Source organism: Papio anubis, unplaced genomic scaffold (assembly GCF_008728515.1).
Source record: "Papio anubis isolate 15944 unplaced genomic scaffold, Panubis1.0 scaffold107, whole genome shotgun sequence".
NCBI lineage: Eukaryota > Metazoa > Chordata > Mammalia > Primates > Cercopithecidae > Papio > Papio anubis.
The window spans coordinates 40,192-64,818 of NW_022159822.1; the positions used below are offsets into that span (position 1 = coordinate 40,192).

The 24,627-nt window shown below is 36.7% G+C and overlaps 1 protein-coding gene across 10 annotated transcripts in view; it reads left to right on the top strand.

Moving 5' to 3' along the window:
- Nucleotides 1-24,002, top strand: part of LOC116272447 (membrane cofactor protein) — a 43,298-nt gene extending 19,296 nt beyond the window's left edge. For 6 of the 10 annotated variants that reach the window (XM_031661203.1, XM_031661205.1, XM_031661209.1 and 3 more), the window contains 4 exons: nt 12,138-12,176; nt 13,907-13,942; nt 14,456-14,519; nt 21,998-24,002. In XM_031661203.1, coding sequence (XP_031517063.1) covers nt 12,138-12,176; nt 13,907-13,942; nt 14,456-14,519; nt 21,998-22,070 — 212 coding nt within the window. In that variant the 3' untranslated portion in view covers nt 22,071-24,002. Of the gene's footprint in view, nt 1-12,137; nt 12,177-13,906; nt 13,943-14,455; nt 14,520-15,097; nt 15,157-18,759; nt 18,849-21,997 lie in introns of all 10 variants that reach the window. The other 4 variants (XM_031661204.1, XM_031661208.1, XM_031661210.1 and 1 more) reach the window with 2 other exon arrangements.
- Nucleotides 24,003-24,627: the final 625 nt, after the last annotated feature.

Sequence of the window (24,627 nt, forward strand, 5' to 3'; positions counted from 1 at the left end):
CCTTTGCCCACTTTTTGATGGGGTTGTTTTTTTCTTGTAAATTTGTTTAAGTTCTTTGTAGATTCTGGATGTTAGCCCTTTGTCAGATGGGCAGATTGCAAAGATTTTTTCCTACTCTGTAGGTTGCCTGTTCATTCTGATGATAGTTTCTTTGGCTGTGTAGAAACTCTTTAGTTTAATTAGATCCCATTTGTCAATTTTGGCTTTTGTTGCCATTGCTTTTGGTGTTTTAGTCATGAAGTCTTTGCCCATTCCTGTGTCCTGAATGGTATTGCCTAGGTTTTCTTCTAGGATTTTTATGGTGTTAGGTCTTACAGTTAAGTCTTTAATCCATCTTAAATTAATTTTTGTATAAGGTGTAAGGAAGGGATCCAGTTTCAGCTTTCTACATATGGCCAGCCAGTTTCCCCAGCACAATTTATTAAATAGGGAATCCTTTCCCCCATTGCTTGTTTTTGTCAGGTTTGTCAAAGATCAGATGGTTGTAGATGTGTGGTACTATTTCTGAGGGCTCTGTTCTGTTCCATTGGTCTACATCTCTGTTTTGGTACCAGTACCATGCTGTTTTGGTTACTGTAGCCTTGTAGTATAGTTTGAAGTCAGGTAGTGTGATGCCTCCAGCTTTGTTCTTTTTGCTTAGGATTGTCTTGGCTATATGGGCTCTTTTTTGGTTCCATATGAAATTTAAAGTAGTTTTTTTCCAATTCTGTGACGAAAGTCAGTAGTAGCTTGATGTGGATGGCATTGAATCTATAAATTACCTTGGGCAGTATGGCCATTTTCCCAATATTGATTCTTCCTATCCATGAGCATGGAATATTCTTCCATTTGTTTGTGTCCTCTTCTATTTCATTGAGCAGTGTTTTGTAGTTCTCCTGGAAGAGGTCCTTCACATCCCTTGTAAGTTGGATTCCTAGGTATTTATTCTCTTTGTAGTAATTGCGAATGGGAATTCACTCATTATTTGGCTCTCTCTTTGTCTATTATTGGTGTATAGGAATGCTTGTGATGTTTGCACATTGATTTTGTATCCTGAGACTTTGCTGAAATTGCTTATCAGCTTGTGGAGATTTTGGGCTGAGATGATGGGGTTTTCTAAATATACAATCATATCATCTGCAAACATAGACAATTTGAGTTCCTCTTTTCCTATTTTATAATCATGTCATCTGCAAACATAGATAATTTGACTTCCGCTTTTCCTAATTGAATACCCTTTATTTCTTTCTCTTGCCTGATCGCCCTAGCCAGAACTTCCAACACTATGTTGAATAGGAGTGGTAAGAGAGGGAATCCTTGTCTTGCGCCGGTTTTCAAAAGGAATGCTTCCAGTTTTTGCCCATTTGGTATGATATTGGCTGTGGGTTTGTCATAAATAGGTCTTACTATTTTGAGTTATGTTCCATCAATACCTAGTTTAGTGAGAGTTTTTAAGCATGAAGGGCTGTTGAATTTTGTCGAAGGCCTTTTCTGCATCTTTTGAGATAGTCATGTCATTTTTGTTGTTGGTTCTGTTGGTTCTGTTTATGTGGTGGATTACGTTTATTGATTTGAGTATGTTGAACCAGCCTTGCATCCCAGGGATGAAGCCAACTTGATCGTGGTCGATAAGCTTTTTGATGTGCTGCTGGATTCGGTTTGCCAGTATTTTGTTGAGGATTTTTGCATTGATGTTCATCAGGGATATTGGCCTAAAATTCTCTTTTTTTGTTGTGTCTCTACCAGGCTTTGGTATCAGGATGATGCTAGCCTCCTAAAATGAGTTAGGGAGGATTCCCTCTTTTTCTATTGATTGAAATAGTTTCAGAAGGAATGGTACCTGCTCCTCTTTTTATGTCTGATGGAATTCGGCTGTGAATCCATTTGGTCCTGGACTTTTTTTGGTTGTTAGGCTATTAATTATTTCCTCAATTTCAGAACCTGTTATTGGTCTATTCAGAGATTCAGCTTCTTCCTGGTTTAGTCTTAGGAGGGTGTATATGTCCAGGAATTTATCCGTTTCTTCTGGATTTTCTAGTTTATTTGCATAGAGGTGTTTATAGTATTCTCTGATGGTAGTTTGTATTTATGTGGGATCGGTGGTGATAGCCCCTTTATCATTTTTTATTGCATCTATTTGATTATTCTTTCTTTTCTTCTTTATTAGTCTTGCTAGCGGTCATTTTTGTTGATCTTTTCAGAAAACCAGCTCCTGGATTCATTGAGTTTTTGAAGGGTTTTTTATGTCTCTACTTCCAGTTGTGCTCTGATCTTAGTTATTTCTTGCCTTCTGTTAGCTTTTGAATTTGTTTGCTCTTGCTTCTCTAGTTCTTTTAATTGCGATGTTAGGTAGTTGATTTTAGATCTTTCCTGCTTTCTCTTATGGGCATTTAGTGCTATAAATTTCCCTCTACACACTGATTTAAATGTGTCCCAGAGATTCTGGTACATTGTGTCTTTGTTCTTGTTGTTTCAAATAACAACTTTATTTCAGCCTTCATTTCTTTATTTACCCAGTGGTCATTCAGGAGCAGGTTGTTCAGTTTCCATGTAGTGAGTTTATTAATCCTGAGTTCTAATTTGATTGTACTGTGGTCAGAGACAATTTGTTGTGATTTCTGTTCTTTTACATTTGCTGAGGAGTGTTTTACTACCAATTATGTGGTCAATTTTAGAATAAGTGTGATGTGGCGCTGAGAAGAATGTATGTTCTGTTGATTCGGGGTGTAGAGTTCTGTAGATGTCTATTAGGTCTGCTTGGTCCAGAGCTGAGTTCAAGTCCTGGATATCCTTGTTAACCTTCGGTCTCATTGATCTAATATTGACAGTGGGGTGTTAAAGGCTGCCATTATTACTGTGTGGGAGTCTATGTCTCTTTGTAGGTTTCTAAGGACTTGGCTTTATGAATCTGGGTGCTCCTGTATTGGGTGCATATATATTTAGGATAGTTAGCTCTTCTTGGTGAATTGATCCTTTTACTATTATGTAGTGGCCTTCTTTGTCTCTTTTGATCTTTGTTGGTTTAAAGCTGTTTTATCAGAGACTAGAATTGCAACCCCTTCTTTTGTACTTTCCATTTGCTTGGTAGATCTTCCTCCATCCCTTTATTTTGAGCCTATGTGCATCTTTGCACGTGAGATGGGTCTCCTGAATACAGCACACTGATGGGTCTTGACTCTATCGAATTTGCCAGTCTGTGTCTTTTAGTTGGGGCATTTAGCCCATTTGCATTTAAGGTTAATAGTGTTATGTTTGAATTTGATCCTGTCATTATGATGTTAGCTGGTTATTTTGCCCGTTAACTGATGCAGTTTCTTTGTAGCATTGATGGTCTTTACCATTTGGCATGTGTTTGCAGTGGCTGGTACTGGCTGTTCCTTTCCATGTTTAGTGCCTCCTTCAGGAGCTCTTGTAAGGCCATAGGCCTGGTGGTGACAAAATCTCTCAGCATTTGCTTATCTGTAAACTATTTTATTTCTCCTTGACTTATGAAGCTTAGTTTGGCTGGATATGAGATTCTAGGTTGAAAATTCTTTTCTTTAAGAATGTTGCATATTGACCCCCACTCTCTTAAGGCTTGTAAGGTTTCTGCCGAGAGATCTGCTGTTAGTCTGATGGGCTTCCCTCTGTGAGTAACCCGACCTTTCTGGCTGTCCTTAGCATTTTTTCCTTCATTTCAGCCTTGGTGAATCTGATGATGATGTGTCTTGGGGTTGCAATTCTCGAGGAGTGTCTTTGTGGTGTTCTCTGTATTTCCTGAATTCGAATGTTGGCCTGCCTTCCTAGTTTGGGGAAGTTCTCCTGGATAGTATCCTGAAGAGTGTTTTCTAACTTGATTCCATTCTCCCCGTCACTTTCAGGTACACCAATTAAACGTAGATTTGGTCTTTTCACATAGTCCCATGTTTCTTGGAGGCTTTGTTTCTTTCTTTTCACTCTTTTTTCTCTAATCTTGTCTTCTTGCTTTTTTTTTTCATTAATTTGATCTTCAATTACTGATACCCTTTCTTCCACTTGATTGAATCAGCTATTGAAGCTTGTGCATGTGTCACAAAGTTCTTGTGCCGTGGTTTTCCATAAGGTCATTTAAGGTCTTCTCTACACTGTTTATTCTAGTTTAGCCATTTGTCTAACCTTTTTCAAGGTTTTTAGCTTCCTTGCAGTGGGTTAGAACATGCTCCTTTAGCTTGGAGAAGTTTGTTATTACCAACCTTCTGAAACCTACTTCTGTCAGCTCATCAAACTTATTCTCCATCCAGTGTTGTTCCCTTGCTGGTGAGGAGCTGTGATCCTTTGGAGGAGAAGAGGCGCTCTGTTTTTTGGAGTTTTCAGCTTTTCTGCTCTGGTTTCTATCATCTTTGTGGTTTTTATCTACCTTTGGTCTTAGATGTTGGTGACCTGCAGATGGGGTTTTGGTGTTGATGTCCTTTTTGTTGATGTTGATGCTATTCCTTTCTGTTTGTTTGTTTTCCTTCCAACTGTCAGACCCCTCAGCTGCAGGTGTGTTGGAGTTTGCTGGAGGTCCACTCCAGACCCTGTTTGCCTGGGTGTCACCAGTGGAGGCTGCAGAACCACAAATATTGCTGCCTGATCCTTCCTCTGGAAGCTTTGTCCCAGAGTGGGCACCCACCTGTTTGAGGTGTCTGTCAGCCCCTACTGGGAGGTCTTTCCCAGTCAGGCTACACAGGGTTCAGGGACCCACTTGAGGAGGCAGTCTGTCCATTCTCAAAGCTTGAACACCGTGTTCAGAGAACCACTGCTCTCTTCAGAGCTGTCAGACAGGGACGTTTAAGTCTGCAGAAGCTGTCTGCTGCCATTTGTCCTACCATTTCCTGCCCCCAGAGGTGGAATCTATAGCGGCAGTAAGCCTTACTGAGCTGCAGTGCGCTCTGCCCAGTTCGTGCTTTGAGACCTCTTTGTTTACACTGTGAGCTACTCAAGCCTCAGCAATGGTGGACATCCCTCCCCCCATCAAGCTGCAGCATTGCAGGTCAATCTCAGACTGCTGCGCTAGCAGTGAGCAAGGCTCTGTGAGGGTGGGACACACTGAGCCATGCACAGGAAGGTATCTCCTGGTCTGCTGGTTGCTAAGACTGTGGGAAAAGTGCAGTATTTGGTCAGGAGTATACCATTTCTCCAGGTACAGTCTGTCATGGCTTCCCTTGGCTAGGAAAGGGAAATCCCCCGACCCTTGCACTTGCTGGGTGAGGCGATGCCCCGCCCTGCTTCAGCTTGCCCTCCTTGGGCTGCACTCACTGTTCCACCAGTCCCAATGAGACGAACCAGGTACCTCAATTGGAAATGCAGAAATCACCCGTCTTCTGTGTCAATCTCGCTGGAGCTGCACACTAGAGCTGTTCCTATTCAGCCATCTTGAACAAGAATTTTTTTTACTTAAAACTTTTTTTAATTAAAAACTTAAGATGTGTCTAAAAAAAAGTTAATTTTTAAATGATGGGTGAAAAATAACATCCTGTTTTAATTTGCATTTCTTGGTTGTTGGTTTTTAGTTGTTTTTGTTTTTTTTGAGACAGGGTCTCACTCTGTTGCCCAGGTTGGAGCGCAGTGGTGCAACCACAGCTCACTGCAGCGTCAACCTCCTGGGCTCAGGTGATTCTTCCACCTCAGTCTCCCAGGTAGCTGGAACTACAGGCACGTGCCACCACATCCAGCTAATTTTTTTGTATTTTTTGTAGAGACAGGGTTTTGCTGTGTTGCCAAGTCTCTTCTCCACCTCCTAGGCTTAAGCGATCCTCCTGCCTCAGCCTCCCAAAGTGCTAGGATTACAGGCGTGACCCACCATGCCTGACCAATTTGCATTTCTTTAATTGTCAGTGAAGCTGAACTTTTTTTGATCTACATTTATTTATTCATATGCTTTGTCTATTTTTCTGTTAGGTTTCTAAAATATTTTTCTTAGTGATTTTTGAGAGCTCATTATGAATTAAAGCCCTAAAAGGGCTTTTGTTCATATGAAGTGAACAATTTTTTCGAGGTTCTTTTGTTTTGTCAGTTTTAAGCTTGTTATACTATTGGATATAGATTACTTTTTATAACTTTTAATTACATGAGTAGTGTATGAATATACTTTTGTAGAATTTCAAACATTACAAAAGTATATAGAGTAAAAGATTAGTTTTATTTTTAACTCATTACCCAGGTTAATCACTGTTAATAGTTTAGGGTTTCTTTTTAAATCTATCTTTGTACATCAACATCTTTTTTAAAAAAGTTTTATTTTAGATTTGGGGGTACATGTGAAGGTTTGTTACATAGGTAAATGTGTCACGGGGATTTGTTGTACATATTATTTCATCACCCGGGTATTAAGCCTAGTACCCAATAGGTATCTTTTCTGCTCTTCTTCCTACTCCCACCCTCCCTGCTCAAGTATACTCCAGTGTCTGTTGTTTCCTTCTTTGTGTTCGTATGTTCTTACCATTTAGCTCCCACTTAAAAGTGAGAACATGCAGTATTTAGTTTTCTGTTTCTGCATTTGTTTGATAAGGATGATAGCCTCCAGCTCCACCCACGTTCCTGCTGAAGACATGTGTGCATTCTTTTTTATGGCTGTGTAGTATTCCATGGTGTATATGTACCACATTTTCTTTGTCCAATCTGTCACGGATGGGCATTTAGGTTGATTCCTTGTCTTGTTATTGTGAGCAGTGCTGCAGTGAACATTCACATGCATGTATCTTTATGGCAGAATGATTTATATTTCTCTGGGTATATACCCAGTAATGGGATTGCTGGGTTAAATGGTAGTTTTGATTTTAGCTCTTTGAGGAATCACCATACTGCTTCCCACATGGTTGAACTGAATTACACTCCCACTAACAGCATATAAGTGTTCCCTTTTCTCTACAGCCTCACCAGCATCTGTTATTTTTTGACTTTTTAATAATAGCCATTCTGACTGGTGTAAAATGGTATCTCACTGTGGTTTTGATTTGCATTTCTCTAATGATCGTGATATTGAGCTTTTTTTCTATGTTTGTTGGCCACATATATGTCTTCTTTTGAGAAGTGTCTGTTCATGTGCTTTGCCCACGTTTTAATGGAGTTGTCTCTTGTAAATTTGTTTAAGTTCCTATGAATGCTAAATATTAGACCTTTGTCAGATGCGTAGTTTGCAAAAATTTTCTCCCATTCTGTAGGTCATCTGTTTACTCTGTTGATAGCTTCTTTTGCTGTGCAGAAGCTCTTCAATGTACTTCAATCCTACTTGTCAATTTTTGCTTGTGTTGCGATTGTTTTTGGCGTCTTTGTCATGAAATCTTTGTCAGTTCTTATGTCCAGAGTGATATTGCCTAGGTTGTCTTCCAGGGTTTTTATAGTTTTGGGTTTTACATGTAAATCTTTAATCCATCTTGAGTTGATTTTTGTGTGTGGTGTAAGGAAGGGGTCCAGTTTCAATCTTCTGCATATGGCTAGCCAGTTATCCCAGCACCATTTATTGAATAGGGAATCTTTTTCCCATTGCTTGTTTTTGTCAGTTCTGTGGAAGGTCAGATGGTCGTAGATGTGCAGCCTTATTTCTAGGCTCTCTTCTGTTCCATTGGTGTATATGCCTGTTTTTGTACCAGTACCATGCTGTTTTGGTTAGTGTAGCCTTGTAGTATAGTTTCAAGTCAGGTAATGTGATGCCTCCAGCTTTGTTCTTTTTGCTTAAGATTTTCATGGCTATTCAGGCTCTTTTTGGTTCCATATGAATTTTAAAATAGTTTTATCTAGTTCTGTGAAGAATGTTATTGGTAGTTTGATAGGGATAGCATTGAATCTGTAAATTGCTTTGGGCAGTATAGCCATTTTAATGATATTGATTCTTCCATCCATGAGCATGGGATGTTTTTCCATTTGTTTGTATCTTCTCTGATTTCTTTGAGATTCTTTTATAATTCTCATTGTAGAGATGTTTCAACTCTCTGGTTAGCTGTATTCCTAGGTATTCTTTTTGTAGTAATTTTGAGTGGGATTGCCTCTCTGATTTGGCTTTCAGTTTGGCTGTTATTGGTGTATAGGAATGCTAGTGATTTTTGTATGTTGATTTTGTGTCCTGCAACTTTGGTGAAGTTTTTGATAAACATCTGGAGCAGCTTTTAGGCCAAGACCATGCGGTTTTCTAAATATAGGATCATGCTGTCTGTGGACAGAGATAGTGTGACTTCCTCTCTTCCTATTTGGATGCCCTTTGTTTCTTTCTCTTGTCTGATTGCTTTGCCTAGGACCATCAACATATTTTTATGTGTTATTATACATGTAGTTTAGTGTTCTCTCTTCTCTTAAAAATGATATCATGCTGTACATGTTTTTCTGCAACTTGAACTTTTTCCACTTACACTGTTAGATTGGGGTTGTGTTTAGATTTATTCTCATCCTTTCTAATGATGACTTTAATATATACCATATTTCATTTAACTATTCTTCTATCAGTGGTCATTTATATGTTCAGACATTTTACATGAATAGATAGCTGGATGTATTGATCTTTTCCCTAATGGCTATGACTTTGATGTCTTTCTTACTAAAACTTTAGGTCTTCCATATGCTGAAATTATATAAAGATTTCAACCATGTGTTCTGACTTTGGTCTTTGCACTTAAATCGTTGGTAAATCTGAAATTTATTCTGGTGTATATAATGAGATATATGGTTCCACCTCACCCCACTCCACTCACCACCCACCATCCAATAGCTAAACAGCGCCATTTTTTGAATAAGTTGTCTTCTTCCCAACTGATTGGAAATGCCAGTTTGTATTGCATTCATAGGTGTTCCATCCTCTTGTCTCCTTTGAACTTTGTCCATTCTTCCATTTTTGTACCAGAAGCAAGTCTTTTTTTTTTTTTTTTAACTATAGTACTATATGTTTTAATAACTGCCAGAACACTTCCTTTTCAGAAATTTCTAAGGTACTCTCATGTTAATTTTTCCAAATAAACTTTTTATTTTATCATTTTGACCATGTTGTTTCCAACTCAGTGGCATTAAGTACACTGACATTGTTATGTAATCATCGGTACCATCCATCTCTAGAATATTATAATCATCCCACACTGAATCTCTACTCATTAAACAGTAATTGTCCATTGCTCCCTATCCCCATCACCTGACGATAACCACTATCTACTTTTTGTCTCTGTGAATTTGCCTATTCTAGGTAAACTTATATAATTATAATAAGTGGAGTCCACTTATATGGCATCCCACTATTTGTCCTTTTGTGTCTGGCTTATTTTACTAAGCATAATGTTTTTAAGGTTCACCTAGATCTATCTTGTGACATGAATCAGAACTTCATTCCTTTTTATGGCTGAATAATAGTCCATTATATGTATATACTGTATTTCATTTATTCATTCATCTGTTGCTAGACACTTGGGTTGGTTTGTTTTTACTTTTCGGCTCTTTTGAGTAATGCTGTTATAAGCATAGGTGTACACATATCTGTTTGAGTTCCTGTATTCACTTCTTTTAGGTATATACCTGGGAGTAGAATTGCTAGATCATAAGGGAATTCTATTTTTAATATTTTGAGGAACTGGCATACTGTCTTCCACAGTGGCTGCACCATTTTACATTCCCACCAGCAGTGGGAACCTTTAACAAAGGTTCCAATTTTTCCACATCTCCACCAACACTTATTGTTTTTTTAGTAATAGCCAAGTGTCTTAGTCTGTTTTGTACTGTGATAACAGAATACCACAGACTGAGTAACTTATAATGAACAGAAATTTATTTCTTACAATTCTGGAGGCTGAGAAGTCTAATATCAAGGCATGGGCATCTGTGAGGGCCCTCTTGCTTTGTCATAATATGATGGAAGGCATCACATGGTGGAAGGGAAAAGAGACGGTGAAGGAGAGGGTAAGAGGGACAAAGCCATGCCCTAAAATAACAAACATACCCCTGCAATAATGACATTAGTCCATTCATGAGGACAGAGCCATAATAACCTAAACACCTCTTAAAGGTGCCACCCCAATAACATTATATTGACAATTAAATTTCATCATGAGTTTTGAAGGGGACATTCAAACCATAGACCATCCTAATAGACATGAGGTAGATATGCATTTCCCTAATAATTAGAAATATGTTGAGAATCTTTTCATGTGCTTATTGGTCATTTGTATATCTTCTTTAGAGAAATATCTTTTTAAGTCTTTTGCCCATTTTCAAGTTGAGTTGATATTTGTTACTGAGTTTTAGGAGTTATTTATATGTTTTGGATATTACTCCCTTACCAAATATATGATTTACAAATATTTCCTCCCATTCTGTGGGTTGCCTTTTCACTCTGTTGATAGTGTCATTTGATGCACAAAATTTGCTTTTAATTGATGAAAAACAATGGTTTTTTTTCGTCTTGCCTGGGCTTTTGGAGTTACATCCAAGAAATCATAGCCAGATCCAATGTCAAGAAGCATTTTATAGTTTTACCTCTTATGTTTAGGTCTCTGATCTATTTTGAGTTTATGTTTGTATATGATAAGGGTCCAGCTTCACTTTTTTTGCATGTGGATATCCAGTTTTACCAGCACCATTTGTAGAAGAGACTGCCCTTTCCCCATTTGACTGTTCTTTGTCAGTCTTGTTGAAAACCATTTGACCATATATGCAGGGGTTTATTTCCAAGGTCTCTGTTCTATTCCATTGGTCTGTATGTTTGCCTTTTTGGCATTAACATTGTTCTGATTATTATAGTTTTGGAATCAGAAAGTGTGAGCCTTCTCAACCTTGCTCTTTGTTTCCAGGATTGTTTTGGCTGTTTGTGGTCCCTTGAGATTTCATATGTATTTTAGAATGGATTTTTCTATTTCAGAAACAAACAAAAAATGCCATCATCAGGATTTTCATAGGGGTTGCACTGAATCTGAAGATTGCTTTGTATAGTAATAACAGTTTTAAAATACTAAATTTTTCCAATCCATAAACACAAGTGTCTTTCCATTTATTTATATCTTTAATTTTTTTTAGCAGTTTTATAGTTTTCAGTGTACAAGTCTTTCACCTCCTTAGTTTGTTCCTAAGTATTTTATTCTTTTTGATACTATTACAAATGATACTGTTTTTTAAATTCCTTTTCAGATTATTCATTGTTAGTGTATAGAAATACAACTGAGTTTTGTATGTTGATTTTGTAACCTGCCACTTGATTGAATTCATTTATTAGTTCTAAGAGATTTTTGCATGTGTATGTATATGTGAGATCCTTAGGGTTTTCTAAATAAAAGATTATGTCATCTGCAAACAGAGCGAATTTTATTTCTTCCTTTCTAATTTGAATTCCTTTTCTTTACCTAATTGCTCTGGTTAGAACTTTCAGTCCTATGTCAGATAGAAGTGGCAAACATGGACACCCTGTCTTCTTCCTGATCTTAGGGAAAAAGCCTTCATTCATTTAACATTGAATATGATGTTAACTGTGGGTTTTTAATATATGGCCTTTATTATGTTGAGGAAGCTTCCTTCCATTTCAGGTCAACTCTAAAGCATTTATTTTTATTAATCCCTCTTTTTTTTTTTTTGAGACAGAATCTCACTCTATTGCCAGGCTGGAGTGCAGTGGCTCTATCTCGGCTCACTGCAACCTCCGCCTCCTGGGTTCAAGAGATTCTCCTGCCTCAGCCTCCTGAGTAGCTGGGATTACAGGCGCGCACTACCACACCCAGCTAATTTTTGTATTTTTTTTTTTTTTAGTAGAGACAGGGTGTCACCAGGTTGGCCAGGATGGTCTCGAACTCCTGACCTCGTGATCCGCCCGCCTCAGCCTCCCAAAGTGCTGGGATTACAGGCGTGAGCCACCATGCCTGGCTAATCCCTATATCTTTTTATTTTAATTAGAATCACACTGGATTTATAGACTAATTTTGAGAATATAATAAAGATAAATTTGCATGTTGAACCACAGAATATTGTCAGAGGAAATGTGAGTGGGCAGGAAGAAGGAAGATTATGACATTAAATACAAGTTTATAAATTTTTATGATACCACTTTGAGAAACATTAATATAGTTTATAAGGAAAATTATGTTTAAGGGATTTTCTACAAAGGTGAAAAAAAATCACGCTATGAATTTAAAGGATTTTAAGATTTATTTAATTCTTTCTTTCTTTTTTTAAATTTAATCTATATTTCTTCTTTTTTCTAGGATATCCCAAACCTGATGAAGGAATACTTAACAGTTTGGGTTGGTATAGCTATCATGACAAATATAAGTGGTAGTATGTGTAGAAATGTGTAAGTAATTACAGTTTTTATGAGGTGCCCAAACATAGGATCCTTGGTAGGGTAAGATAACTTTCTTAAATGCTGTGTTTGTATGTAGGTCAAAATATATAAAACACAATTTTCTTTCCACATTATATTGTTATTTTGTGATGGTAATCTGTAGATAAATTTTCTTTCTATTCATATCTTATATTACATGAACCTTAAAGTAATCTGAGTTGGGTTTATTTTTTCTGTAACAAGCTGATTTAACACACTTGATGTAGGCTCACGCAGTTTACACAATGCATGTTAAAAAAAATGCTAAAGTACAGCTGTGATATAGGACAATGAAACAAAGATTTCTTAATCAGTAAAAACAAAAATCTGTTACCTTTCATTTCTTAGCCTAGTTTAGTAATAATGGTTAATCATTTTATGTAATGCACCTTAGGCTTGTTTTTTAGTATTTGCCTTACCTTCAAAATCTGTTGTCCAGGTGTCATTGTGCCAGTAAATCTATTTGCCATCTTAAACCATTAAATGCTTGATAACTGTTTATGAGATGAGAAGAGCAGAGTTGAACACAGCACTTTATGCTTTGACTTATAGCAGTTTAATAAAAGTAATGGCAGTTTAGAAGCAAAGGTACTACAGACAGAAACATTTCTAAAAATTAAGATTTTATAGGATTTTGTGTTCTCTAGATAGTCAAAAATGTATGCTCAGGTTTCTCTGTATATTTTTTATCCATGTGCCCTGGTGTTTCATTTATTATGGGAATCCTATTGGTATTTAGGACTATGTCTTAATTTTGGGGCAGGGCAGAGTACGGAAGTAGAGAGGGTGGGAAGGGGATTGATAAGATAAAGTATTATTTGTGAAGACTCTGTAAATACCATCTGGGTGATAGAATAATAGAAATTTATTCATGCCTCACTCTACAAATCCACTTTTGGAGGAAAAAATACAAATTAAATGTCTATCAAAATAATAAGAAATGACAGAATGACTATTGAACTAAACCAACTCTCATGGGATAATACTTTTCAAAAATCATTTTCCTCTAATGTAGTGAATTCTAGTAACTTTACCACTAAATAACTTGATGTGGTAGCTATAGAGAAAAACAATGATAAATGAGGTTCCCATTAAGAGTTTCACAAGTGGAACCCTTAATCTGGAAACTGGTTAGAAGGGTTCTATGGTCAAAATGACCTGGATGCCCTAGCAGTCATGCTAAAACTATATAAATTTTTTTTTTTCCTCTGTAGTCTTGTATTAGTCCATTCTCAATGCTGTTGTAAGGAACTGTCTAAGATTGGGTAATCTGTGAAGGAAAGAGACTTAACTGACTCACAGTTCTGCAGGGCTAAGAAGGCCCCAGGAAGCTTATAATCATGGAGGAAGGGGAAGCAAACACATTCTTCTTCACATGATGGCAGGAAGGAGAAGTATGAGAACCAAGTGAAGGAGGAAGCCACTTATAAAACCATCAGATCTAGTGAGAACTTACTATCACGAGAATAGCATGAGGTCCCTCTCATGGGGACCCTCCCACAACACGTGGGGATTATGGGAATTGCAATTCAAGATGAGATTTGGGTGGGGACACAGCCAAACCTTATCAAGTGTTTAGATGGTCTGATCGAAATAAATGCTATCTGGAGATCCATGTGTTCAACATCTTTGAACTGTTTTCTTTCTCAGATGATTGGGTCATTGCTCTGATTGTTATTGTCATAGGTAAGTATCACAAATTTTGACACCACTTAAGTCAAAAAATTATTGTGAAGACATGCGTTTTAAAAATAGTTTTCCAGTTTCTATAGTTTTTTCAGCTTGTAAATTGGTTAAACCAATTTAGGAAAACCTGACCTTTTATTTGATGTACTTACTACCTCCCTTGTGTTAGTGATTTTATATTCTGTTATATTCTGTATATCCACTTAGTAACAAAGCCTAAGTAATACATATTTTCTCAAGATGATCAGTAATACTAGTTGGCTTCCCAAATGTGCTTTTGATAGTTTTCTAAATTAAGCAAGGACTTTTCTCTGACTTACTATGGACTGTGTAAGTGATTATGGGGAGTTGGATTTAGATAGCAAAGAGTCTGGATGGAATATAAATGTGTAGGTGCTTAAATAAAATAACATTTGACCACTGAAATGTAACCAACATTTATTTCTTCTGCTAGATTTTGAATCTTGATTAGTTTTCAGAATTATATGTCATTTGTTTCCTGATTTCTTGTAGTTGTTGCAGTTGCAGTAATTTGTGTTGCCCTGTACAGATTTCTTCAAGGGAGGAAGAAGAAAGGGTAAATTAAAGCATGTTTCTTCTAACTTCTTGGTCCTTCTTATGCTTAACATGCTTTTGTGCAGCTTAAGTTTGTAATCTGTATTGCATGCTATCTTTTTTTTTTTTTTAAATGCCTGCATTAGTGTGTCCTACCAATTGCATTTCTTTGCTAAAAATATTTTAGCTACTTCTAACATCACTACAACATAAAAACATCTGTGCAGAGTTCCTACAGCTATTATGACTTTAAGAAAAATTTCTCTGGGATTTGAGGTTTAAGTTATTTAGCAAATCATGGACCACTCACTATGAGGCCTTCTCTACCCTATTCCCTATTTCCAAAATTGCACTAGTTTCCAAAATTAAATTTAAAGTATTTCACTGTGGAGACTTTGACAGTTGTATTCACTGGAATTTTTATAATGAAAGTTTCCACTTGTCTATGTAGCTTAGCTAGTTGCAAGAAGCTATGTAGGCATCTCATTTAAATACCCAATTTGGTGTCTTTTCATTTAAAGTTGTTATTTATACATGTTAAACTGGGAGATTCAAAACAACACTGTCCGATTTCCCTCTTATGTTCTTTCAATTTACCAGATTGCAGCAAAACTGATGGGGTTAAAGTTAAAGTTGCTGAGAGGGGTTAAATTTATAAGGTACCTCAATTAACTGTGTGTCTTTTAATATGTAAAAATGTAAAAAGTGAGTGGGCTTAGAATAGAAGAAAAATGTACAAGTACATATCTTCTAAAGAAAATAGGGTTTTTAAACATCAAACTCAAATTTTAGTTAAAGAGCTTACAATTTAACAAAAGACTTAGAATGAATCCTAGAACATAGACTAAGATTAGGTGCTTTGACATTTCTGAGAGATAATATACATTCATTTTTATTGATTTTAAAAAAATGTTTTCCCCCATAGTTTTAGAAATAGCTTTGAAATCAAGCCTAATAATTTTAAGATTTTTGGTATTCATGGTTTTATAATATATATTCCTTTTATACTGATCATCAGGTTTGGGCTAAGTCATAAAAGTACATTCTTTACTCATAAGGAACTCAAACTTTTTTTATATTACTTGGTTATCTTTTTAAATACCCATAATCCCTTCACTTGAATCTTAAATCTTGTATTTATGGAACACAATATGCATATTTGATTTATCCATCAGTTGTATATTTTAAAGGTTACATATCTACAACAATGTGAGTACAAAATATTATCAATGGAATATTTTTACAAATCCATAAGGTTTGTGTAGAAACAAGCTCTAAAGAAAACAAAACAAAGTCACAGTCTACTCATTTTCCTTCTTTGTTTAAAATATCACTGCATCAGAATTTTTAAAGGTTCCTTAACAAGTATTGATCAAACTCTCTCTAGCTCGCAGTTAATGGGTTTGTTTAGTTTAGTTTAGTTTTGTTTTTTTGACGGAGTCTCACTCTGTCACCCAGGCTGGAGTGCAATGGCGCGATCTCGGCTCACTGCAACGTTGGCCTCCCGGGTTCAAGGGATTCTGTGCCTCAGCCTCCCGAGTAGCTGGGATTACTGTTGTGCGCCACCACCACCGGCTAATTTGTTGTACTTGAACTAGAGCTGGGGTTTCACCATGTTGGCCAGGCTGGTCTTGAACTCTTGACCTCAGGTAATCTGCCCACCTCAGCCTCCCAAGGTGCTGGGATTACAGGCATGAGCCACCGCACCCGGCCTTAATGGGTCTTTTAAAGCTAAATACTTATCTATTACACTCCCAAATTAAAGGTTCAGTAGCAATAGTGAACTGAGATGCCAAAATTAATTTGTCCAGTGATTTTTTAAAAGCCCATTATTTTACAGCATAGGGTCCAATCAACAATTGCCATCATTAAAATTTTAAAATATTTTGGGAAGGTATGGTATCTTGAGCCAATGCAACATAATTAATCCTGTAAATAGTAGCACAACTTGAGGAAAAATAGTCCAAAAAATGGTGTGAGAGAGGAAACTCATAATTGCCTTTGAACTTTAAAATATAAACTGCACGGGAATCTCTTAGAATAGATGTTGCCCTTTTTATGACAGGAACATATCCGACTGGAAATTCAGCATAATATGTAATGGCCGAATCCAAAGCTGGGCTCTCTTTATGGATCTATTATTTTGTAGTTCCATGTTATTTTGATAGCTGAATTGAATGTGAGGGTGGTTTATCTTTCTTCAGAGTCTAGAGCAATGCTTCTCTGACTTTAATGTGCACATTAATCACCTGGAAATCTGTTAAAGTACAGATTCTGATTCATTGGGTTTGGAGTGGAGCCTGAGACCCTGCCTGTCTAGTGAGCTCCCAGTACTGATGCTGCTGTTGTGCCTGGTCTACACTGACCCGGGTGTTGGCCACTACTGATGTGTTGAAGTCTGAAGAAACACTATGAAGCTTATTGGCAAATGTTTCTAATATTTAAGATAATTGAAGTTTTTAAGATTCCTCATCCATATGTATCCTTAAAAAAAGGCTATGGGGTAATATATAGTAGTTGGCTTTTCTTACCTTTTTTAACTCTTAAAAAACATAAAGATTTCCATTATTTTCTTTGCACTGTTTAATGTCCATAATCTTGTCCCCCCAGATTGGCTGTTGTGGCCTTAGAAACTTCTTATAAAGACTATAAAATGTCTGGAGTTACTTCTCCACTTCGGGAGTAACTGGAGGCAGGCTAGCAGACACAAATAATCCCAAATTGCTGCTAAGGCCTGGCCCAAAGTGTATTTGTTGTAAACTGGTATTTATGATGATTTGGGAACATAATTACTCTTCTGCAGCCTTCACCTCAAAATACAAAAACAGTGTTAATAGTCATTTTAAGATGTTGGATGATCCAACATCATTTACATTACTTGATGAAAAATGGCCAAAAGATTATTCTGCCACTTTTATGTTTCGTAGCTCTCAGCTAAGAACAGTATAGGATACCGATGGGTCCGAAACAGTCCCATCCACGTGCTCCTTCCCTTCCCTTTCCATTCACATTTCCTTTCTTTACTAATTCTTCTACCATACTTTTTAGTCTTGGAACCACAGCTCTGTCTTTGCTACTGCTTGAGTCCTGTATTGCATGGCATGACTGTGCTTCTGAACAAGAGATGCCTTTTGTTTACATAAATATTTTCATTACTTGTAATGATTTTTTTAAATGCATTTTTTTTAAAAACTCTAAGCATCCCTGGATAAGTGACAGTTTGGCTAAGTTAGTGAAAGTTATTTGCATAATGTATATATTTATTACCTGTGACAAATAGTTTTTCCTTTTTTCCATTAATGGTATTCATTATTTTGTATAACCTAAACTGACTTTTAATGTTACATTAATATTGACTGATGCAATTACTTTATTAAAAATAGCAGTCAATTCAGGTAATTGGGGCATATAGTGACATGGGGCAAAAAAAGGGATCAAATTAACTTAAATGTTTTTCTAGTTGGCCCTCAAATTCTTGAGCATTTAACCCTTCAAAAATTTTTGAGCAACTACAAAAATGTTTTGTAATTAGTTTAGAAAGCATCTATACAAAATTAGATCCATCTCAGAAATATGAGACGCCATGTAATATGAAGTTTTGCAAGGCTATCCCCTCATCTGTTGAAAACAGATGTGCCACAAGAAGAAACTTCTTAATGCAAAAGTCCAGAGAAATCTGAAAATACATGACGTCATAAAGTTGATTTCTAAGATAATATTACATGGATTTGATACATACTCAATGTATTCCCTCAAAATTGAGGGTGTTAGGCCAGGTTTGGTGGCTCACACCTGTAATCCCAGCAACTTTGTGAGGCTGAGGCAGGCCGATGGCTTGAGCTCAGGAGTTTGAGACCAGCCTGGGCAACATAGTGAGATGCTGTCTCTTGAAAAAAAAAAAAAAATTCAAGGGTGCTAGAGACCAGTACCATTTCTCCCCAACAATCTGTTATTCCTTGAAAACATTTTGACATGATTCACTTCATGCAAAATAGCTTCAAAGATAAACATATTAAACAGGAATTTCCAGTCTGTTTATCTGCTGGATGATCTATATGACTTCAAAGTTCAAGTAGCTTCTAGCACAAAATTCATGTTTCCAGTCCTTCAGTGAGAATGAGAATGTCTTAAGTTATGAACCTAATTCTCAGCTTTCCTGCTATTCTCTTACACTGGATTTTATTCCACTTGTTATGCTACTCTTGTTTCTTTTTGGTTTGAAGTCACTACTTTATTCAGCCCTTTTCCCTTCCTCTGTTCAGCACATACCTAACTGATGAGAACCACAGAGAAGTAAAATTTACTTCTCTCTGAGAAGAAGAGATGAGAGGTTTGCTTTTATCATTAAAAGGTATTTGTTTTCTGTTGTTTATTTTCAGATGTCCTTGCTTTTGAAAAATACTCAGTGGATATATAGATACCAATAACCTGAGCAAAGAGATATTGGCAGTAAATATCAAAGAGGAAATTTACATTCCTGTTCCCTTTGCTACATTGATGTTTTCTTATACCATTCCCTTTGAAAACATAATGTGTACTGACAGGCTTTTGCTTTGACGTAGGCTTTAAATAGAGTTATGTTCCCCTAGTCCTTTTATCAGACTATCTCACTTCTACCTTGTGAAACAGCTGTGAATCCAAAAGTAAGAATGTGTGAGCCCACTGGGAAATAACCACAGAGTCAACTCATTTTAAGTACAAGGAAGAAAAATGCCCTTTTATAGAAACCAAAATATAGTTTACTTAGTTTTGTAAATTTATTCAATTCCAACATATAAATAACTCTGTAAAGATATTTTATCAGTTTCCCTGGGCTGGGATATTTTTAGCATATAAAAGGAAACAAAAAAGTCCTCAAATGGATTGTATTGCCTTAACCCCTTGGACCCTGTCCACCTTCTGTCTTCGAACTGAATTGGAACTATTCCTCTGTTTGTGCTAGAATGTGTGTCTGCAGAGCTGGGAAGAGAGGGAGATACGCATCCCACGTCTTATAATGTGAGGGCCCTACCCTAGGTTATAATCAAAAGTTTGGGAGCAGGATCTACAAAGGCCAGTTGGAAGGACAATTTCTTAGTAAAAGCAAAGTGGTGTCTTTGATCACGGGGAAAGCATAAACATAAAGATAAAACATACTAACCAGAATTGGCAGTCTGGGCCTACCCAGTCCTATGTACAGTAGTTCCTCCTTATCCATGGGGGGATATCTCTAGTGGTTGCCTGAAACCTGGGATAGTACTAAACCTTATATATACTGTTTTCTCTTGTACATATATACCTATGATCGTTTAATTTATAAATGAGGCACAGTAGGAGATTAACAGCAATAACTAATATCAAACAATTATAAAAATATGCCAGCATCACTACTGTTGTGCTCTGGGGCCACTAAGTAAAATAAGGGTTACCTAACCACAGGTACTGTGATACTGTGACAGTCAATCTGATAACGAAGACAGCTATTGAATAACAGGCACATAGTGTCCACAGCGTGGGTATGCTGGACGAAGGGATGATTTATATCTGGGAGGGACGGAGTGGGACAGTGTGAGATTTCATCATGATACTGAGAATGGCACACAATCTAAAATATAGTTCTGTAATTTTCCATTTAATATTTTTTGACTGTATTTGATTATGGGTAACTGAAACCATGCACAGTGAAACCGTGGACAAGGGAAGCCTACTGTATTTTCTTAGTCTCTTAGGACACTTTTGAGGCTAAAGCCAACTACGAAAATAGTTTTTAGACTCTCTGAGCTTCAGGGTATCTGTAAACATTTGAAGATAATTGAATGAATGCAGTAGTTAATATTTTGCTATCTTCAAAATAGTTTCATTGTTATATCCAATAAATGTTTCTTTAAATTTATGTTAATGCCTTTTATTTTTGGCATAGATTGGGTTTCTATTTAAAATTGTATTTAAAGAAACAGATTCTACTACTATGGGAAAAAAATATTTACTTAGAAAAATATAGTGGTGGCTGGGTGCGGTGGCTCACACCTATAATCCCAGCACTTTGGGAGGCCGAGGCAGGCGGACCAGATTGGCCAATATGGTGAAACCCTGTCTCTACTAAAAATACAAAAGTTAGCTGGGCATGGTGGTGTATGCCTGTAATCCCAGCTACTCAGGAGGCTAAGGCACATGAATTGCTTGAACCTGGGAGGAGGAGGTTGCATTGAGCCAAGATCACACCACACTGCACTCCAGCCTGGGCGACAGAGCAAGAGTCTGTCTCAAAAAAAAGAAAAGGAAAGAAAAGAAAAATATAGTGGTCTTGGAGAATTCAGTGACAGGCCAAACCATTAAGTCTGTCATCACAACAGTCCTTAGGGAACTGCAATATTGTAAGTATAGTAATGATACAGTGGAGAACCATAATGATGGCCTCCCCAAGAAAGAGGAACAAACCCATTTATGCCTGAGGTTGCAAGTTTTTAAATTTTTGCCGTCAGACCCTGGCGATGACCTTGAGCAGTAGGAGATAAATTCCACATGCTTAGTGTTCCAATAATGGAACACTAGGCATACATGGGTTATTAAAGTATCCAAAATTAACATGCTTAGCTGTGACATTGGAAAGGCAATGTGTTTGCTGTGGCACACATACTAGTAAAGAATGACTGGTTCAAATTTGGTTTTCATTTTTCTATTAAAGTCAATTTACTAAGGCAGGGAGGGACCAGAGCTGTGCTGTCCAATTCAGTATTCAGTAGCCATGTGTGACTGCTAAGGACTTCCAAAGTGGCTAGCCCAATGTCAGGTATGCTGCAAGTGTCAAACACACACTGGATTTCAAAGACTAAGCGCAAAAAAATGTAAAATACATCCCAATATTTTGCTTATACTGGGTTAAAGAAAATGAAATTATTTTTTCTATTTGTGTTTTTAAAAGTGGCTTCTGGAAAATTTTTAATTACATGTATGACTGGCATCATCTATCTTTGGCCAGCACTAGACTAGAATAATAGGTTTTACAAAGATGTCTATTGTTATACTAAAAGTGTGACATAAACTTTTGTTATTTAGGAGACTCTTAGTGGAATACATGATTTTCTTGACAGTGAGGGGTAGATGAGGCATCACATACTTGAACAGTTAAAACCACTATCTTTTTGAAGGTTCTGTGCCAGAGCTACAGCTTTAAAATGGAGGGATCAGGAAAGCATGCGTTTGTCTCCAGTCTTTCCCATTGACCCTACATCAAAATGAGGACATAGTTACTAAGTACTTTGTATGCTACTGCTCTATTTCTTGTTTTGGAGGGGATCAGAAATATAAGACTGGGACAAAGGAAAGTTTTTTTTTTTTTTTTACAGTGAGACCAGTTGAACATTTGAAATTATTTTAAAAGAATAATTTATTTCCCAGGTTAGCGACTCAGTAGTATAAAGTATTTTTTTAATTGTTCATTTTCTGAATAGGCTTCTGGAATTTAATTTCTGTACTTAATTATATTTATCTTTGACACGATCTTTATACCTTGGTTTGCAGGAAAGCAGATGGTGGACCTGAATATGCCACTTACCAGATGAAATCAACCGCTCCAGCAGAGCAGAGAGGCTGAGTGGATTCCACAACCTCGTTTGCTAGTTCATCTTTTGACCTCTATTAAAATCTTCAGATACCCAGTTGTTATTCTCTAGTTTCACTCTCATGAATGCAACTGTGGCTTAACTAACATTCCAATGTGGCTTGAATGTAGGTAGCATGCTTTGATGCTTCTTTGAAACTTGTATGAATTTGGGTATGAACAGATTGCCTGTTTTCCCTTAAATAACACTTAGATTTATTGGACCGAGTCAGCACAGCATGCCTGGTTGTATTAAAGCAGGGATGTGCTGTATTTTATAAAATTGGCAAAATTAAAGAAATATAGTTCAAAATGAAATTATATTTTCTTTGTAAAGAAAGTGGCTTTGAAATCTTTTTTGTTCAAAGATTAATGCCAACTCTTAAGATTCATTCTTTCACCAACTATAGAATGTATTTTACATATCGTTCGTTGTAAAAAGCCCTTACGAATATGTGTATACTACTTTGGCTCTTGTGCATTAAAAACAAGAACACTGAAAATTGGGAATATGCACAAGCTTGACTTCCTTAACCAAGAATATTATTGGAAAATTCTCTAAAAGTTAATAGGGTAAATTATCTATTTTTTGTAATGTGTTTGGTGATTTCAGAAAGCTAGAAAGTGTATGTGTGGCATTTGTTTTCACTTTTTAAAACATCCCTAACTGATCGCATATATCAGTAATTTCAGAATCAGATGCATCCTTTCATAAGAAGTGAGAGGACTCTGACAGCCGTAACAGGAGTGCCACTTCATGGTGTGAAGTGAACACTGTAGCCTTGTGGTTTTCCCAAAGAGAACTCCATATGTTCTCTTAGGTTGAGTAACCCACTCTGAATTCTGGTTACATGTGTTTTTCTTTCCCTCCTTAAATAAAGAGAGGTGTTAAACATGCCATCTAAAAGTAGGTGGTTTTGAAGAGAATAAATTCATGAGATAACCTCAAGTCATGTGAGAATCTTAGTCCATTTACATTGCCTTGGCTAGTAGAAGCCTCTTACCTATGTATGTGTCTTACCTCATCTCCTAAAAGGCAGAGTACAAAGTAAGCCATGTATCTCAAGAAGGTAACTTCACTTTGTCTATTTGCTGTTGATTGTACCAAGGAATGAAAAAAGTAAATATAACTCAGGTAGCACTTTATACTCAGGCAGATCTCAGCCCTCTACTGAGTCCCTTAGCCAAGCAGTTTCTTTCAAAGAAGCCAGTGGGCGAAAAGCAGGGACTGCCACTCCCAATTCAGATCACACTGTTAAAAGTTGTGTTTTGAAATTTTATGTTTAGTTGCACAAACTGGGCCAAAGAAACGTTGCCTTCAGGAAGATATGATTGGAGAATCAAGAGTGTAGAAGAATAAATACTGTTTTACTGTCCAAGACATGTTTATAGTGCTCTGTACATGTTCCTTTCCTTTGTAATCTCTGGCGAGATGCTTTAGGAAGATAAAAGTTTGAGGAGAACAAACAAGAATTCTGAAGTAAGCACAGAGTTGAAGTTTATACCCATGTCACATGCTTTTCAAAAATGTCGCAATTACTTAGAAGCAAGGAATGGTGTTTTTTTAAAACCTAATTGAAGTATATTCAAATACTTTAATGTATAAAATAAATATTATACAATATACTTGTATAGCGGTTTCTGCTTCACATTTGATTTTTCAAATTTAATGTTTATATTAGAGATCTATGTATAAATATGTATTTTGTCAAATTTGTTACTTAAATATATGGAGATCAGTTTTCTCTGGAAGTTTGTTTAAATGACAGGAAGAAGTGTATATGAATTTAAGAAAATTTTTTAAGCTGCAAAAATGTATTTGCTATAAAATGAGAAGTCTCACTTATAGAAGTTCTTTATTGCTCACTTTTTAAAAAATTGACTCTTGAAATCTGTTAAAATAAAATTGTACATTTGGAGACGTTTCATGATGATGTGTTATTTGGGTTCTGTCTCAAATCGAAGTATGTTTCTAATTGGGGCCGTCTTCTAACCATTCCACTCCCACCGCCATTCATCCTGTCCCTCCTAGCTCAGACCCTTAAGTATCCCCAGGCTTCTCCACTCCTAACCCATCACATAGATACTGCACAGAGGTATCCAGTGACATCACATTACCTACTGGATGAAGTCCACATTTCTTAGCCTGATACTTGAAGACCTTTTACAATTAAATCCCAACTTTCTTCCCCAAGCCTTTTCTATCGCCCTTCTTCAAATAACCTACTCTTAGTCAAGCCTGACCATTTCCCCTGTGCTTTCTGCTGTATTCCTAGTTCACTGTAGCTTGAAACACACTGTCCTGTTGAGATCCTATGCATCTTCCAAGGCCCAGCTCAGATATTACCCTTCCATGAAACTGTGCCTGATTTCTGCCCAGCTCTTATAGTCTTTATTATTACCTAACCTTGGGATAGCCACATTTAAGCATCTATATATACATGTGTCCAGTAGAAGATATATCTTCTACATCCCATGAACGCATATGTAGAGCTAAATAAAAACCCAAGTCCCAACAAAATATAAAATTTATGTAACTAGTAGGATTTGG